The sequence below is a fragment of the Tachypleus tridentatus genome, chromosome 13 (genome assembly GCF_004210375.1).
Source record: "Tachypleus tridentatus isolate NWPU-2018 chromosome 13, ASM421037v1, whole genome shotgun sequence".
In the NCBI taxonomy this organism is placed as follows: domain Eukaryota; kingdom Metazoa; phylum Arthropoda; class Merostomata; order Xiphosura; family Limulidae; genus Tachypleus; species Tachypleus tridentatus.
This window is the reverse complement of record NC_134837.1, coordinates 238,670,514-238,690,209: the sequence shown is the minus strand read 5'-3', so window position 1 is coordinate 238,690,209 and position 19,696 is coordinate 238,670,514. Positions and strand designations below refer to the sequence as shown.

General features: G+C 31.1%; 1 protein-coding gene across 4 annotated transcripts in view; it reads left to right on the top strand.

Annotated features, from left to right (window-relative positions):
• LOC143238024 (cilia- and flagella-associated protein 44) overlaps positions 1-19,696 on the top strand; it is a 134,534-nt gene that overhangs the window by 23,148 nt on the left and 91,690 nt on the right. For all 4 annotated transcript variants that reach the window (XM_076477910.1, XM_076477909.1, XM_076477911.1 and 1 more), the window contains exons 3-8: positions 3,271-3,433; positions 6,492-6,631; positions 7,871-8,050; positions 8,599-8,713; positions 10,128-10,292; positions 14,304-14,462. In XM_076477910.1, the coding sequence (XP_076334025.1) occupies positions 3,271-3,433; positions 6,492-6,631; positions 7,871-8,050; positions 8,599-8,713; positions 10,128-10,292; positions 14,304-14,462 (922 nt within the window). The remainder of the gene's footprint in view (positions 1-3,270; positions 3,434-6,491; positions 6,632-7,870; positions 8,051-8,598; positions 8,714-10,127; positions 10,293-14,303; positions 14,463-19,696) is intronic.

Sequence of the window (19,696 nt, the reverse complement as noted above, 5' to 3'; positions counted from 1 at the left end):
GAGATGTAACAATGGCTGCCCATATAGCAGAATCATCATTATCATAGATCATTTGTTTGACTAGCAATTAGATATTTGTTGTCAGGGTCTGTCAGTAATGACAATTAAAAACTACTATATCTGCTTTAGTAAAACCTCTATACATCAACTCTTTTTGACAGAGAGAGCCTACAAGAGAAAAAATGATGGATATATAAAATGATATCATAATTCTTTCTTTTATCATTCAGTATATGTACATGAATTCTTTATTCAATTCACAAGTTCACATTACTTTGCTTCCCCCCGAAAACTTTCCCTGTCCCTGGTAAAATGTCTGAGGACATCTGTGACAGTCATATTGATATTTTCTCAAAGACAGTGGCTAAGAGTAAAAATCATTTTCTTCCACATATAAAAAGTTGAAAACTGAAACTCTATCAATATATTTTAAAATATATACTCTATATCAAAACAGAATATTTTTCTTCATTTGATCAGATCTGAGAATAATAAGCAACACCACACTTTCATTGTTTTAAATGATAGGTAGCTTTATATTTTATAAGACTAGAGTAACAGAATACCATTGAAAATGTGTATGCATTAAAATACAACTTTTAGAGTCACAGAAAGAGTATATTTAACTCCTGATAAGTATTTTTTTTAAATTAATCTTTAATATTTTGCTGTCTTACAGTTGGAGAGTTAAACCAAATTCCAGAGTAACTAAATTCTTGAATCTGTTGAAGGTAAACAGTAAGGATAGGTACAAAATATTTCTTTTACAAGCTTGAATTAGCTCTGCCAGGAACATTCAAATTTGCTAGTTAAAACACTAACACAACTATCATGTGAAGGAGATGTATGTTATAAAAAGATAATTGTTGGAAAATTATAGTGAAGTATGAATGTTTGAAGTCATATCCTTTTAAACCTGACATTATGAAAGGAACTACATTGACTAGCCATTTGATCATGGTCTCTACTCATATTTATAGAACACTTTTGTAAACTAAAAATAGGCTGACTAATATATGATATTTATGGTGATTAGTTAAGCCTTTTAAATTCAAAGATTTATTCAGCAGCTAAGCGCAAAGATTGCTCCATCTTTCAATGATGTGTGATTATAGTAGAAACGTCATTGTCATAGACCATTTACTTGACTATAAACTAAAGTATACCTGTTTTCAGGGTATTTTTAAAATGATAATTGAAAAGGATTCTGTTTGGCACTGGGAAAAACTCCACTAACTGCTTGTGACAGACAAAAAGAAATATGACTGAAAATGCCTGTAAGGTGCAACAGACGTTTGACAAATTTGTTTAACAGTAGTTTAGATTAGACTACTTTCAACTGTATCATCGAAAGACAAAAAAAAAAAAACTTAAACTTTCATACATGTATGTGTCATTTGTGGTTTAAAAACTACTAATCTATGATGCATATAAAGAGGAAAACACTGTACCAATGATATTTCAGTTTCCAAAGCTGGTCAGCAAATGACTGTAAACATGAGATGTGATCTAATGGTTAACATTTAATTTATATGGTAGAGTAAAATTATGGCAAAATTAAGATAAAGCGTTTGGCCCTGCTTATATTTCTCCAGTGCTATGAACCACAGAAGATGGTGGTGTGTGACCTTTTATTTTTTAAAAGGAAATATGTAACATACAGAATATTGATCAACATTGTTGCTGGTCATGTCCACTACAAAGTGCAGCATTCATACCCTGGTGTTTTGTTTGTATGTTGTTGAGCAAAGCTTACAATGAGCTATATGGTGTGTCCATTGCTGGGAATCAAATCCTAGATTTTAGAACTGTGGTCTATAGACTTACACTACTGCCCTGATGAACAAGGGCTATCTTAGAAAGGAAAATCAACAGTCCACCACATTTATATTGTACAAATTGGTTCAAAGAGCATAAACATCATTCTCACAGCCTTAAGCATTTACTGGTGTTTATAGATTATTGCAATGTGTACTTTACAAAAAAATGAAATATAATTGAATAAGACATCTTTCTGCAAGTTTTGGAATGCATACCACACAATGGTTATTAGCAAGGTAAAAGGTGGTTTAAATGTAACAAAGCTGGTAGTTTGAGTACAAGCATCTATATTACTCTCTTGTACAGCATATTTTAAATAATTAAACTAACACCATTGGGAATGACTCAATATTTTGCAACATTTTGTCTTATGATATTGTTAGACTCATATATTTTTTCTATCTTGCATTATTGATAGTACATCATATGTGGATGTAATATATTAAGTGTATGCATACAATTAAATTTCAATGAATTTCATATTCTTTTCTTCAAAAACAGAATTTTATAGCAATTTTATGTACTCATATATATTTTCTTAATACTTCTTATATTTGTGGAACCAACAAGTTGAACAAAATTTTTAGATCTTATGTTCATAGAAAATGTAAGTAAGATTCATATACAAAAAAAAAAGGGTGCATTACCTACTAAAGGCCTTTCTATCAACAAAAGTGTAACAGTTAAGCTATCTTAACCAAGTGAGAAAAACAATGGTTTCTACAACCACTGTTTACACATAGCTATCATTTAGTCTTGACATTTTGTAAAATAAAACTTTTGAAAATTATAATTTACCTGACAAAGTTTAAAACCCAATAACAAATAAGTAGTAAGAATGCCCAGTGCCTTATCAGGTGAACTCTGTTTTATTGTGCTAAAGAGCATTGTTTAAATTCCTATCTGATGGGAATGGCATAATGAAAGGCTAGTTAATTCACTGTTACCAAATTTCAGTAGCTTTTGAATACATAGTTAAGGCTTAATTTGCCCTTCTATTTAAGAGGATGTTTAGAACAGTAGAATGTTTTTCACTATGCATCATATAAGAAAATTTGTGGTGATTTGAACCAGTAGATTGGATTACATCTGCATTTTAGATGTGCAATTCTGTCATATTTTTGTGTTTTATTAAAATTTTATGTGCATATAATGCATAGTTCCATTAGATTGTCAAAGATTATTTAAATGCTTTTCAAAAGCAGTTTAACAGTAATATTCGCCTGATGCAAGCAACAACAAAATATATGTGAAAACGATGTGAACAAAAAACTTGTTCTTAGGAATGGTTAAGGCATTAAAGACATCCATTTAGTTCACGTTTTACTAAATGATGCTTCCCCTACATTGTGAGTTTGAACTTTTTTTTTACTTGTTTCTTTTCCTCCTTGCAGAGAATGCATTATTTGTATTATACATGACTATTTTATTCTTAACCTATATATTTAGACATTGTTTTGGATATCAGAGTTCCAAAGGACCAAACCTTCAACTCCTAGATCATAATACAGTTATTGTTGCAGCAGGTTCCTTTGCTATTCTGTTAAATATAAAGACAAAGGAACAAAAGCAATTACAGACTGTATGTGGAGGGTCTGTTGGATATATTAATGTGAGTAAAATGAATTCCTTTTTTATGGCTTGTCATTTTTAATTAACTGGTTATCATATTTTTGGTTTGTAAATATTCTATTAAATTTAACACAAAAGTTTTCTTTCACTTTTGTTACTTATTGGAAATAACAATATTATTTATGAAAAATAATGATAAAAAAAATGTGTTTTGCCTTCATGACACAGTCATGCTTTTCATTTTGCTTATTTAAATACATTGATTTTTTTTCCTTCAGTCACTGACCCAGTAACTGTATTTTGGTCAAAAACATTCTTATACCTAACAAAAATGTCATACTTCTCTTGGTACAACAGTGTTCAATGTATAAATGATATGAGTTATAAATAGAAAACATCTGTTAATTTATCATTGAAATAAAATATGCACAGTTACTGTTTCTAATGGTGAAATTATATTTTTGGGTGTGTTTACTAGGCATAGTATTAATTTAAGTCTTCTATAACTGACAGAAATGTGAAAATTATAGTCAAGAATTTGAGTATAAATGTTTTAGGTTGAGCCCTTCTAAACATTAATTAGGTTTAAAATACCATTGGATGTGCCAATCAAGGAACATTACTTAAACTGTCATATGTGATACTTGAGGTCCAAACACTACTTATTTAATACGCAAACATTGATCATGCTTTTATTATTTCAATATTCTGAGGTTGGATCCTTTGTTCACTTCAGATGGGTATATTATATTTAGAAGTACTTTAGCATTGTTGTTGAGATGGTCTATTCTACAGTTCTGCTTTACCATCATATGAACGAGAGTTTTCTCAAGAAGGTAATTCAGCAGTCCATTTCATTTGTATTATCCAGAATTGGCTGAAAAAGCACAAAAAATATTAACTATTTTGGGGAGGAACTTATACATTTACATTTACTGCCTAAATCATTTTAACCCTTATGAATCATTGCAGAGTATACATCCATAAAAATGCTGTATAATTGAACAAAACACCTTTCAGCATGGTGTGGAGCTTATACCACATCATATTTAGGCTATCAATATGTATATGTTAATTTGATAGTAAGTTAAAAAACATAATTGTTTGCAACCTTAAAGCAAAATCTAACTGTAGGTTTTTATTTAGTTCTGACATGGTACTACCTCCACTCACCCAAAGCTATTGTGATTCTTGTCTGCCCTCTAAGCATTGCTAAAAATTTTCAATACAGTGCAAGTCTTTATACACCATCAGTTTCATGCCATTTAATAACATGTATTGATTATGTGACAACTCTCCACCAACCATACTGTACCATCTATACTAATAATAGCTCTCTCTGATGTCGAGAAAACCCACTTGTAGAGAAATATATATGCAAAAACAGCTCATTTGGGTTGAGAAAATATTTTACATAGAAGAGCGAACAATGTTTCGACCTTCTTTGGTCATCAAAGAACCTGACGATGACCAAAGAAGGTTGAAACGTTGTTCGCTCTTCTATGTAAAATATTTTCTCAACCCAAACAAGTCGTTTTTGTATATATAATAGCTCTCTCTGCTATTATAGGACAACCCTCACTTTCTCAGTTGGTATTATAGTGTGCAAACATGTGTTTTCATTGCTCTCCATGTGACTACAAAATTGTTATTATGTTTGGTTACAAATGTTTAACAGTTTCAATTTCTTCATGTTCTGCCTTGTTGTGTTTGATTTTCATTGTTTCTACTCATTTGTTTTAGATGTATTTCTGTTTTCTGTATTCTGTTTTGTTCAAGTGAATTTCAGATTTATAATGGCAGATAATGAAATTTCCACAACAATTGATAATGGTTCTGATATGAGTCCCCAGGTCTCAGAGTCAATGATGTTCATGCCTGATATTTGACAGATGATTTTTTTTACATTTTACAATTTTTTGTCAGGAAGAATATAATTTCCTGAGTGGACATTTTTTGTATTGCACTTACTTCCTGTTACTGTGCTTCCATGTAATCTCCTTAGTTAGGTAATGCTATTTTTCCCAGGAGATCTGTGATAAGTTTTCCAGCATGTATTGATCATACCCAGTAGGTATAACTATGGTAAGCAAGCTTATTTAAGCTTCTGCAGATTGACCAAATTTTCTCATGCAGTAATTTAGTTTTTTATGTCTTCTATGCTTAGTGTTTGGTAAGTTAGATTTTTATAGTTCTTTTACTATCTTAGTTACTTTAGTTTAAATTTACATCTTGTGTTTGATTATTCCTTTGTTTTTATTTAATTTCTAGTATATGTATGGGTTTTGCATGATTGTTTGCTGTTTAGGTAACTGTAACTTTGGCTAATACTATGATTAAGTCTAACATTATGATTATTAATATTCTGTATTGTATTACATGCTTTCTACTTAATTTGAAAGTAATTACTAAAGTAAAAGTGACCATATCTAGTAGCACTCTGCATACCCATGTCTAGTTTTATAATGACATGAACTGTTATTCAAAATTCTAGACTGTAAGTGATGCAGTGCTCAAAAAGTATTTTCATCTCACATAACTTATGCCTTAATATATTTATAGTTAAATAAAGGTTTTAGTTCCTACACTTATAAAAAATTGATAATCACACATCATAATATACAATTTTGAAACTATTTAATTTTTGCACTGATAGAAATATGATAAACCACACATTGTAGTATGCCACTTTGAAACCATTTCACAATCAAAAGTATAAGTAGGGTGATATGAAATACATCTTTGCTTAAGATTAATGTTTGTTGCCTAAGGATTGACTTTTGATAATACTTAAGTAATTAGAATCCACAGTTTATTTCTTGGATGGTAAGTATGTATATATTGTTTGTGTGTGAAGTAGTAGCTACACTGTACTTTGTACAAGTGTTCATTGTAGTTAAGTAATTTTCTTTAAAATTTCTTGAGATACTTTTTTGTTATTCTTTTTCCCTTTGTGAGATCTATATTTTAAAAAGTATATTACTAATGTCAAACTGTTTCTAAGATAGTTACAAATATACAACTTCACATATGACTACAATATTGACAAATCTTTGTATTATTAAAATTAAGTAAATAATATTGTCATTCTCATATAGGTTCACCCCAGTCATTCTTTCTTTGCTGTGGCTGAAAAGGGGAAAAATCCACCAATAGCCATTTTTGATTTTCCATCATTAAACGTTTTCAAGATTCTCACAGGTGGAACCAGCAAATTTTATGCCTTTGTTGATTTTAGGTATGAGTGTTTTACATTGTTATTCTCATGGCTTTAAGCTAGAGACTCAATTGACAAGTTAAAGATGAAATTTTTAAAGGTGTGTGTGTTTGCACCATTGAACATACACAATTTTCAGGGTTTTATCAATCATAGATAACTGAGGGATTGCAAAGCATAAAATAATACCTTAAAGTTTAACTATGTGTATGAGTGTAATATTTTATATCAGATATATTGTATCTACTCCTTTATATATTAATTTAAAACCATGAGTGCAAATGAAACTGGAAGATTGATTTATTTGAGAGCATTTTCAATGTTTCCCATTCTTCAACCCTTAATGCTCACTTCAGAGGAACAGTTTAAGGTATTTCTTGTAATGAGTCAGTTGAATAATACTTATGTTATTCTTGTGTATATCCCTTTATACAATTGACTTTTAACATTGTAGTCAGTGTTGTTCAAGTTAATATTCATATTAGTGTCATCTGTTTATTAGTATTACATAACAGAAACTCAGTTATTAAAAAGTTGTATCAATCAATTTCAAAATAACAGTGTCTGACACTAAGTATTAAATGTTATGTGCTTCTTATGGTACGTTTTTCACAATATTTGTTATGTTTGAACATTGTAGTATTGCCAATGCTATATATCTCATTGTTCTGCAGCATTTACCTTATATTTACAAAACTATGAAATTTATCTAAGTTCTGTTTTGTGAGTTACTAAATCCCCTCAAGGTCATGTACTAAATTCAGGCTCAGGTTTTATCTTCTAATACACGTTCTGATTATGGGGTAGTTCTGTTCTACGTAATTTGTGAAAGTTGGAGTGTCATAAAATTGTCACATGGAACAAAATACTTCCAGATTCTTGCAATCTTATTTAGTTTTGAATAGATACAGAGAGAATGTTAAGTTCATTTTGGTTTTAATTACTTTAATTTCACTGTCAGTAGCCTGAAAGGTATTTAAGACAATAATGGAATGTTAAATAATTTGCACTAGTTGTGTTGTGTGCAGTAGACTTATTTTTTCTTCTGCATTTGGTCTTGTGCGAACGTGATATTCAAATAAATCTTCATACTTCCAATTATGCAGGTGGACACTATCATGTGCCTTTATTAATCTAAATCATGGATACCACAATATATTTAATATTTAGTGAAGGTATAGAAAAGGTAAAAAATGCACTTTTATATTCTCTTTGTGATGCATTCATTCTGTATATTTGATACAATGAATTTCTCAAAAGCCTTAAAGGAGATTTACTTGCTTCAATTGGAGGAGAACCAGATTACATGTTAACTATATGGCAATGGAAGAAAGAGTCCATTTTATTAAGAACTAAAGCTTTCTCACAAGATGTCTACAGAGTTACATTTAGTCCATTTCTTCAGGGTCAGCTTACCACCAGTGGAATGGGACACATAAAGTAAGATTTAAGAAATTTTGTTTTGAAATCTTACAGTTAAAACCTTTACGTTTTATATTTTTAAATATTTTAACGTATATATACTCTTTGAAACATTGATTATTTTTGTACTTTCTGTTGCAATATACAGAGCTGCATTGGACCATTTATTTACTTCCTGTATTTTATCTGTATTTCCTGAAATATTTAGGTTTTTACATTTATAAACTTTTTATTGTTTTTTTACAAACCCATTGGGATGTTTCATAATTCCCATCTTTATTGTTCCTTGGCATTTTCTGCCAAGAAATATTGTTGTTATCATCAGAGCTCCTTTTTTTGTATGATGGATGTATTTAATTTAAACTTTATGAGAAGTGATACTGCTGAATGTGGTTTATTGTATTACAAAAAATTGAAATGTACATTAATATTTAATCTATCATGTCTTTCCATATAATTGACACTTAAAATTGTTATGGAAATAACTATTGTCAATAAAATTCATTTTTTGTTATTGCTCTATTATTCATGTTTAATTAAGCAATTGATCATGTGAATTATTTTAGATTTTGGAAAATGGCACAAACCTTTACGGGACTGAAACTACATGGAGAAGTAGGAAGGTTTGGAAAAGCTGAAATATCAGATGTTTATGGTTATGTTGAATTACCTGATGGAAAGGTGATGATCAAATGGACTGACTAAAAACTTTTACATTTCTAAGTTTAATTATATATAATATATTTACATAATACAAATTCAATCAGTGTAGTTTCTGGCAAAATGTAGTTTTATAGATGCTTAAGAGCATGCTTCTGTATGAGTTAACTAGTTCCTTCTCTGTAAACATAAGCTCGTTGCAAAAGCTGAAGTATCAGATATTCAAAGCTACAATGATGAAAAGGTGAAGGTTAAATGGGTTATGAGAATCTTTTACACTGTTAAATATATACATTTAATAAAAACGTGTTTAATGTAGTTACTGGCAAAATATAATTTTATAGACGCTTAGGAGGCATGTTCCTGTATGAGTTAACTGGTTTCTTCTCTGTTTCCAGAAGTTTGTTGCATTCAGTTTCTAACTGTAAAGAATTTAACCTTAGGTGTTATGATTTGTAGGATGGTCTGAGCATAGAAAGTATCTGCTATTTCAAAGGATACTTGTACTGCATCCTTTTTTATCTCATATATGTGAGACTACTTTAAAACTGTAAAATAGAGCAAAGGTATTTATAGATTTTTGTGATTCACTTTTCTAATTGGTTAAAAACAGAGAGAAAATTAACTTTAAGCATAGTTTTGGTATTTAGAATCAGAATCAGAACTAACTTCTGTTTGCAAATAGTTTTATTTAATTTATTTAAACTTTTAATACATCTTATTTCCTTTTATTTCGAATTTCATCTTTAAATCATAATGCAGTAGTTTTATCTGTAATGATTATCCTGTTTTTGCTTCATCATTAAAGTGTTTATTTTTACCACAGTCGTGTTTGATAAATTTAATATTTGTAGGGTTAGATTAAGCCATACTGCAGATTAGCAATTATATATACTCCATAATGGTAAATTGTGGTTGAACTCAACCATGTTGACTTGTGGAATGTCCAAAGTGCATCAGTCTCTTTGATAACCTTCTACTTGAAAATTAAGTGTAATAAGTAGTATGAAATTTTGAAGTGAATAGAAAAACTTATAAATTTTTCTATATATGCTGAATGAATAAAGAAAGAAATATAGTTTTCATTTTATAGGGAGGGCACCTGCCCTTCCTGCTGATGCCCAAGTTCACAGCTGTATTGGTGGTGGGGTAGAAGCAGTAAATATATAAAGTCAAACACAGTGGTGGGTTTAAGGCTGTGTGGACCCTACATCCCATATAATTTTTCATAGAATAAATTTTCAATGGGCCCCCATTAAGACGATGGGCTTTGGAGTTGATATCCCTGTAGCCCCTACCTAAATATGCCACTGATCAAATGTAAAAAGCACTATAGAGTCAAACTTCAATATGAATATATAAGGCTGACTTTCATATACGATGTTCATGAATTCTCTCAGAAAGGAATTTAAAGACTTCATTTTCTTCTATGTAGGTTATATCTGGATCAGAATCTGGGTTATTATTGCTATGGGATGGAGCTCTGATTAAGGCTCAGATTCGCCAAAAAAATGGAAAACCTTGTCATAATGGTACCATATACCAGATTCTATTGGAAGAAGGCGAACTGTATACCATAGGATCTGATGGCTGGATAAAAGTGAGATAATAGTGTATGATTCATCTGTTAAATGCAAGAAATGATTTAATTGTTATTAAAAATAAATAAACTTTTTTATGATAATCATATAAAATTAAATATATTAATAATCTACATACAGTGCATTAAGAATTTTAAATCAGAATGTATAAAACTTGAAAATAAAATTGCAATTATTATAAAAATACTGAGATCTGGTTCATTTTACCTGTTATATTGCATATATTTATAAAAGTAAGCAATGTGAAAAAGTGATATGGATTCTTTATTTACTATTCCAAGAGCTCATGAAGTATCAATTGTGACATCCATCCATTAGAGAAATCTCCTAGTTCATAGTTTATTGTAGCAGTGGTGGACATAGCTATGATTTCAACTCCCACACATTGTCCAGAATCATGACATTCCATGATTGGACAAGGTATCAATGTGCAACAAAATAGTTTATCTGTGTTTCTCTGTTGCATACCCAGGTAATGAATTATGAAAAAGTCAAACTCTAGCAACATTATTATTCAACATGCTCCCATTGTTTCTAGTTCTTCTTAAATTTTTTAGTGAGACATGGTCCATCAAAACAGTGAACCACCTACCTTACAATTAGTGTTAGAAGTGTTTTACAAAGACAGCATCTGCAAGCAGTTCTATCTTCATTTTACGATATCTGAGTGTGGAAGCCATAAGTGGATAAAAATATACACAATTTGTCATTTTACTGCATTCTGAAACTGTGATAACACTGTCTAAATTCTGTGACAACTAGTAACAGTGTCTAAGAAGAACTTGTTTTCTTGACTTGGATAAACCAGCATTAGAGAATCCACAGAAAGAAGCTTTAGGGATCTGAATGCTTGGTAACATTTCCCATTCCATCCAATAATTGTCTCAACTTTGTCGACAGCAGAAAGTGATGCAACTATGTTGGAGAAGTTGGCCATAAGCCATTAGCAATATGATGAGAAACCAAGGAAGCTATGGACTTCTTGCTTGGTCACAGTTTGAAGCCAATCTCTCACTGCAGCTACCTTAGCCAGAACTATAGATACTTCGTCTCTCCTGTTATTATGTTTATAGTTCTAAAATAAACACAGAACCTTATGTTATATGCTAGGACACATTGTTAGAAAAGAATTATGCAATGAAGAATCTTATAAAGCATTAAAACCAATATAGGTTGATAGCATTGTGGCATGTAAACACACCATGCATTTCTATCCCATTGTAGTATTATGGTATTTATCTTGAAATTATCATTTGTTCCACATATATAGATGTTCCACATAATGCATGAGCATGAAATCTATCAAGATGATTTCATTCTATTTGCCATTGTTTCTTTGTTACTTTGAGGTAGATAGTACCTGTTCTGCTAATGGAATATATCATGAAAGGATGTTAAAATAAATCTCCTATGAAGGGCTAGTCACATGACTTATAATGGTCTTATAAGTTCTGAAATATCACTTGAAAAATTTAAGAATTGAATTATTTAAAACTTGAGAGAATATGGAGGAATTCATTATGTGATAGCTGACTACTATTTTCTGTTTTCTGAATTGTGTATTTTGTTTGGGCATTTTTAAATATGAAATGTGCTTAATTACTATGTATTCAAGACATTTTACAACACATTACAGGAAGTGAAACCAGAGCTCTTCTGTTTGTAGTTTTAATGTTATTTCTATACTTTACATAACTGTTATGATCTTTAATAAAAACTGTTTATATTTTTTAAATCTTTGAATATTTGTTTATTTTGAATTTTGTGCAAAGCTACATGAGGGCTATCTGTGCTAGCTGTCCCTAATTTAGCAGTGTAAGACTAGAGGGAAGGCAACTAGTCATCATCAACCACTGCCAACTCTCGGGCTACTCTTTTACCAACAAATAGTGAGATTGACCATCACATTATAATGCCCCCAATGTGGAAAGAGCAAGCATGTTTGGTGTGATGTGGATTTGAACCCTCAAACTCCAGATTATGAGTCAAGCTCCTTAACCATCTGGCTATGGTGGGCCTTTGAATATTTGTAACTTGAATTATTTCCTTGCAGACTTTAGATAATTCATTTATGCAATAAACTTTACTTTTATCATTAGAAGCATATTTTACCTTTGATGAATAATTTAAAGTTAAATCCTTTTTGTGTTTTAATGCACACAGAGCCAGTTGTGCTTATCTTTGGCTTCTTGTGACACAAGCAGATGAAAATATTTTAACATTTCCATGGATTGAATGTTAGTCCACTGCAGGTTACCTACCAGCTGTTAACTAGTACCCATCTTACAACTGATTTAGGCTGAAGTATGCTTTTGATTAAAATGTCATGCGAAAGAACACAATGACTAAATGTGGGTGAACTTTGAACCTTCAACCTTTCAGTTGTTGGTCCAAAGTACTAACCAGAAACACACATTGCCCTTATGAAAAGAAGACCAACTTTAAAAGTTACTTCAGATTTTTGATTAGATTTCTTATAATTGCAATTGTTTTATTGGTTTACAATGTCATGTTAAGAAATGGAGGTTGTTTATTTGTATGTGTAAGATTTGAAGACTTTTGGTGATGCATACATTGTTTTATGATACAAACTACAAAATCATTTTCTTTAAATGATAGAGATTGTTTTTACTTTTATCAGATATTATGCATTTCATATTTTTATTAGGATTTTATTTATTTGGAGCACAGAAACATATTGCTTTTTATCATTATATTTCCATAAATTAATTAGGATGGCAAATATTTGTGCAAATTAAAGTTTAGTTTGGTACATTTAAGAAATTATGTGTGTAGCCTGACTTCACTTGTTAAAGATACACACATAAGAACTGGGTTAATGATACTGTGAATTCTCATGATCAAGAATGTTTACAAAGTGATGTGATGTACACTTTTAACTTATAGATCTTTCTGGAACTTGTCACTGCATAATGACACTACATTCATAATTTGAATTCTGATTCAAATTAATTTTTTATGTAGAAAAACTGTGTGTTATAGAGGAAGAAAAACAAACAAATAATCCTGTACTGGCCTTAATATTTTTATCTTAAATTCTTATAAACTTTTTTATAATATACAAGAAAAGACTTCTATGCAGCTCAAACCTTATTTAAACAATTATATGTTAAAGCTTCCAAAAAACAAAGGAATTTCCAGTGAAACTTTTATTAGAAAAGCAGGAAGTATTTTACCAACATCACCAAAACAAAATGCAGTAGAAAGGACAAATATTTTTTGTTAAATTCAAATAGCCAAAAGTATAGACAGTGTTACATAATATTCCTGTAAAAATTAAAATAGGATAGTTTTTTTAGTTGTACAATGTATTTGTTTTGTAAAATTCCATTCTTTGATGTAGCAATATTTTTAAAAGTAGTAAAATTCAAAACAAGAAAAAGTTTTCAAAAGAAAAATGTATTGATGAAGATTGTTGATTTGGTTATAAATGAATGAAAATAAAATAATTTGATTGATGAATTTTGTCTAAAAATTAGGTGTATCAGTTTCCTTTCTCCCTTTATCTCCTATATATGTTTATTATTTTAGTTTTTTTTTATTATATGTAAATTATGAAAGAAAAATTTCTTTGTAAAATTCATAAACTGTAGAATCTTACCATCTTGTTTTATAACATATATCAACAATCTCTTGCTATTTTAAGCTTTTGTATTGATGAAATTTCATGCAATATTTTTGTTTTTCTTTCATTGTAATACTGAAAAGAATGATACATATTAGAAACAAAAGCTTAGTATTAGTTTTACAAATCTATTTAATTCTAAAATGTTTGTATCAAATACAAAAACTTATGGGAAGGCATTATTACACTAGAAATCGTAATGTATAAGTCTAATGAAGATAAGCGGTAAGATAAATTATATTTAATGCTTTTAACAGTAAGAGAGGACAGATATCCAATCTTCTGAGATTTATTTTGCAGCAGAAATTAATAAAGAAAGTTTCAGTGTGTAATGATATAACTGAATCATATTTCTTTTTTCAAGGTATGGGATTTTGAAAATATTGATGCTGCAGATCTTGAAGAAGAAGCAGGATTTTTGGAGATGAGTGCAATGAATGAGCTCTTGGTAGAAAATAAAGCGGATCTGAGACATATTGTGAAATCATTAGATCCTTCTGATGATTGCATATGGTATGCACAGGTAATTACTTAAGTTCTTTATTATTTAATTTTGCAGTAATGTTTTTATGGGTGTAAGTTGATATGTGAGAGATTGAGCACTGAACAAAAGCTATTTCAAGAAGTAGAAGCCTCTTATTTTTATTTTTTTACATTGTAACATAGCTGTTTTTTTACATTTTACAGTGTTGAACTGTTATATTTTACTTATGCTTGAGTGTAATGTTTTGACCTGATATTTACATTTTTTAAGAATTATGTTATTTATTCTACAAATGCTTGTAGTGTTGTAGTTATTCAGACAGTGTTTATCCTTATGCATATAATGATTAATTTAACTGTTACAAATTCCTATTATGCAGAAGTAAAGTGAAATTTCCTATCATTATTAGAAACTTGAATGTTTTCATTGCATTTACATATGCTGAAGAAAAAGTTGAAACTGCTTATATGATGTTAGCATTAAATCACAATTTCAATTTTTTTTTTACAATATGTGTAATTGCACTGTAAAAAATTGAAACTGTGATTTAATTACAACATTATATTAGCTGTTTCAACTTTTTTTCATGTGTAAGTTAAATGAAAACACAAAAGGTTTTAATCATATTAAGAAATTTTTATTTGGTTTTATATCATAGGAATTTGTAATAGTTAAACTAAATCAGTCTAGGCTGTAGGATGAACGTATGATTTCACACCAAGAAAATGGTTTTAAAGTATTATATTATTTCACCAGACATCTATAGTATCCTCAATTCTGAGGGTTAATTCCTATGGTTCTTCATTGTTATATCTTTCATACTGCTTTTACCAACTTTTTTAATTCATGCTTTTCATAACCAATCCATTTCCTTATATCTTCAAGAAAACACTGTTTAGTATTATGAAGTACTGATTATCTATTGAGGAAATATTTAAAGTACCATTTTGATGAATAACCTGAGCCATCCTTACATGTTTAATATATGGCTTGTAACTGCCAATTAGAATATGAAAAATACATGCTCTGTGCAATTGCCACAAGCTGATCCCCTATACATATGCTCAAGTAGAACATATTGAAATAATTCCATGAGACAACAGATAAATTCCTTGACCAGTAAAACTGCAAAAAGTAAAACTTCAGGTTGAATTTAACTTAGAGAAATCATAAACTGTGTAGGTATAAAATATACACTATGGAAAATTAAGGTGTGCGGTAGTTACATATTACATTTGTACATTATATACATAATGCTCAAGTTTTGAAGTGCATTTAAACAAGTATGTAAAACTAATGTTAGTTAGTTATATTATGATTATAATAAGTTAATTCTTGTGAATTTTAATTGCTACAACTTCCTAATATTGTATAATTATGATTTCAGGTTTTCAAGACTGTTGTTCTCTTTTCTTATATATCAGAATTATGTTTATTTTTGATGCAATCACTTACTTCTTCTGACATTTATAGCTATGCTCAATCTGTCTTTCAAAATTTGTAGTGCAGGCTGAATGGATTTATACATTTTGATGAAATGTTTAGAAAAAAAACGACCATTAGGCTCCAGACATGTATATATATTTTTAAATTTTAACCAATATTTCATCATTATGGCTTCTTCACGGTTAATATCTTATGAAGAGAATATAAGGAAGCTGGAGAGGTGAAATATTGGTTAAAATAAAATATATATGGACTGTAAATGTCAGTTTTTTCTAAACTTTTGATCAAAATATCATCCATTTGACTGCCTTTTATTACAAATATTTTCATTCACCACTAGCCTTGAAACACCTACCTAACTCTTTGTGTATACCATGTGGCTTAGCTGCATTATAGCATGCAAATGAGAATACAACAGTTCTCCACCAGTAGAGCTGTGATGCACCTTCCTATCGCAACTCACTCCCTATGTGCAGTTGAATCCAATACTCTCTTCTCAGTTTGGCATACCAGTATTTAGATGTTAGCTTGTTACCATAATTATTTCACATAGTGCATTTTGGCTTGTGACTACATGACTGTTTTTCAACTTCACCTTTAACAACTTTTGAGTTGAAACAAATTTAATTTTTTTTGTTTTGTTTTATTCACTCCATAAATTTCTGTGTGTTCCCAAAACATTCACTTAACAGTTGTCACACACAGCATTATAAATCCACAATTTAAAATAACAACAATTACAGTTTCAAACATTACTGGTGACCAACAACACATTCAGTTGGCTGCTGCTTTAGTGTTATTGACCAAGGATATTTTGGCTTTGGCACATTGGGAAATGACTTCTTTCATATGGGCCAGATGATTTCCTGAACTACAATAGCTCCACACATTAACTGGAGATTTGTAACAGGACAGCAAGGAATTAGATGTTAGACAGCCTTTTGCCCATTCCTTTACCATGTAGCCTTGTTTATAACCTGTAGAAGCACTTAGGCCTTCTTTGCCATTTTTGGAATTAATATCTAAGGTATGTTATATTTTGTTGTTGTCATCCATATGTTATGATCCCTTTACTTTTTTATTAACTGAAGCACTTACTTCAGAGTATTTTGTACTTCTTCCTTTGCCTGACATCAGGGTCCATACAGAGCATTTTGTGATTGAATTACGATTGGGGTTTGTATGCCATTCTCTGCACATATGGTCAAAGCTCATACTTTGAGTTATCATTGTTTGTAAATCCTTTTCTGGATAACCAACAGTTAGATTTGCTTTTCCTCTTTTGGATTCAGACCTCAACACATCTGTTAATTTTTCACGGACTCAGTTTGCATGCCTTCATTTATCTTTGACCACACTCCTGTGTTATTTGTTGTCCTTGTAAGCGTCTTTTGTCTGAGACATTGTTCCCCTAAAACATTTTTGGCAAAGCTTGTACCTTAATACTTATCTCTTTGTCCAGATTGTCTTCTTCTACCCTTTCCATACTCACCTGATTCCCATAGTGTTAGGTTCTCTTGGGCAGGACGCATTGTTAACACGTGTAGTACTCCCTACTTCCTTCCAAGATATTTGATTGGCCCCTTTATTGCAACTGACTGTTTTTGGTAGACTTCCCAACTCTATGGAGTCTTTAGTGGAATACATCAAGTTACACACTTTACTGTCCTTCCTTACCTTTCATTTATCTCATCCTTCTTATCCTGACCCTGTTTTCCGACATCCTCTTTTCTCTCTCTTATCTGTTCAAGCCTCATGAACCATTTTGTCACGACACCTTTGTTCACAGACATCTTGCATGCTAACAATAGTATTGTTGACTATTAAGTGGGTCCCAAACCAATTGGGGCCAAACATTTTCATTTTCCTAACATCTAGGAATCCATTACCATTAACCCTTGGGCTATTTGGGTTTTGTGAGAAAGATGCTCTCTTTCCTCTTCTTTACTTATCTCCTCCTTGTCTCTAGTCCCTGTTTCCTCCTCCCACTATGTATATTGTTTCCAGCCAGTGTATCACAGGAGTGGTTCAAGATCTGATTATCAAGGGTACTATAGAACAGGTTTTTTCCTTTCTACCAGGGATTGTTGCCTTATTGTAGAATTGTCTAGTCTAAATCATTTTCTTAATGTTCCTTGGTTCATTGTAGAATCATACAAGTTACATTGATGGGCATTTAATCTGAGGCTTTGAATGATGAAGTTCAGCATGCCAGATGCTTACCTTTGCATTGCTATTGCCCTAGCATCCTGTTGTTATCTTTATTTCATCCACAAGGATTGTGCTTGTTGATTCCATGTTCTTCGTTTTCACTTCCACTGGCTCTCAACATTTTTTGTTGGGTAATTAGATCTTTTGCTCACCTTCTATGCACACACAGGCTCAGCTTCCATCACCCCATGGATGAATGGCTTCTTATAGCTTCATCCTCCACAGAGTCATCCAATTACACACATTTTTATCGTTCAGGAAACTGCTTGTTTAGATTGGATTATCCATGTCCACCCTAACTTAATATTTTGTTCATCTTGAGGTATTCTTCAATTCCCATCTCATTTGAGCCCAGTCATCTCTCCTTTAGCTGTGTGTTCTGTGGAGCTGTTGATACAGAGGACTTTATCATCAACTTCTCTCCCTTGGCGAGAGGTTCTTTTTGGAGACTTGGTCATCATTGAAAGCTCTTATTCAACTTGTTTATGCTCACATGCATCTGCTTCAGTTGGTACTACAGTGTGAGTAAAACATCAGTAGAGTCCCTCTGTATTTCCAGATTTTTCTTCTTCATTCCTTCCATATGGATTTTGGCTGGTTGTTAGACACAGCAACACAACAGTAGGATTTTTCTTTTTCTATTTTCCATCCAGATATACACCTGATGGGTGCTTCACTACTGGGCTATGGAGTGTACTAAAATGCTCAGGAGATCTCAGACTGTTAGTCACAGGAATAATTCAGTTTTCATACAAATCGTTTGGAACTCTGTTTTGTATGTTGAGCAATAATCCATTTTCTATCACCCTCTGAGGAACATTATGGTAATGATTCAATCCATAAACTTGACGCTTATATCTTATATCATTCGAAAAGGGGGTGCTTGATTCTATTCTGTACTCACAGCCAACTGAACTAGCTTGCTTGGACTTTGATAAAAAAAGATGATTATTTAAAGCTCTGGATATAATTGTGGTGTTAACTGTGTAACATTTGTATGTACATTTTACATGTTTTAATACTTATATTATTGTAAAACAAGTAAAATGTGTGCTTTTCGTTTTTTATTGAAATTTATCACCAACAAGTCACAGACATTTACTGCAAAGTATCTGGTCCATACACGTGTGTAAAAACGTGACATTCAAGCCATTTGTATTACATATTCTTCCTTATCTTCTGAATCCCATCAACTCTTCCATGTCTCATCTTATTACATTTATCACTTCAACATGTTCTTGGCTGCTCATTTCCCTTATCCAATGGAGGAGATAATCAGGCCAGCATGTCGATTCTCACCTACACATTTGTGATGTATTATTTACACCACCTAGCAGTCTCCTTCTCAGCCAGATACTGTCTTTCCTTTGTTGCTGATCTTTTTTTTTCTTTTCTCATTTGTCTCATGCTTTTTATTCATCAATAGCCTCTCTCTATCATTCTGGATCCCACTCTGTGACAAGTAGCACCAGTACAGGTATACTTTTATTTGAATTTTGTATCATTAGTCCTAACAGGTCTGTAATGCTCGCTGTTGAGATTGGGTGTTCCACAAGACCACTCGCAGATTCATCCTTGCAGTATGTTACTTCATAAGTATGTTCATATCAGAATGT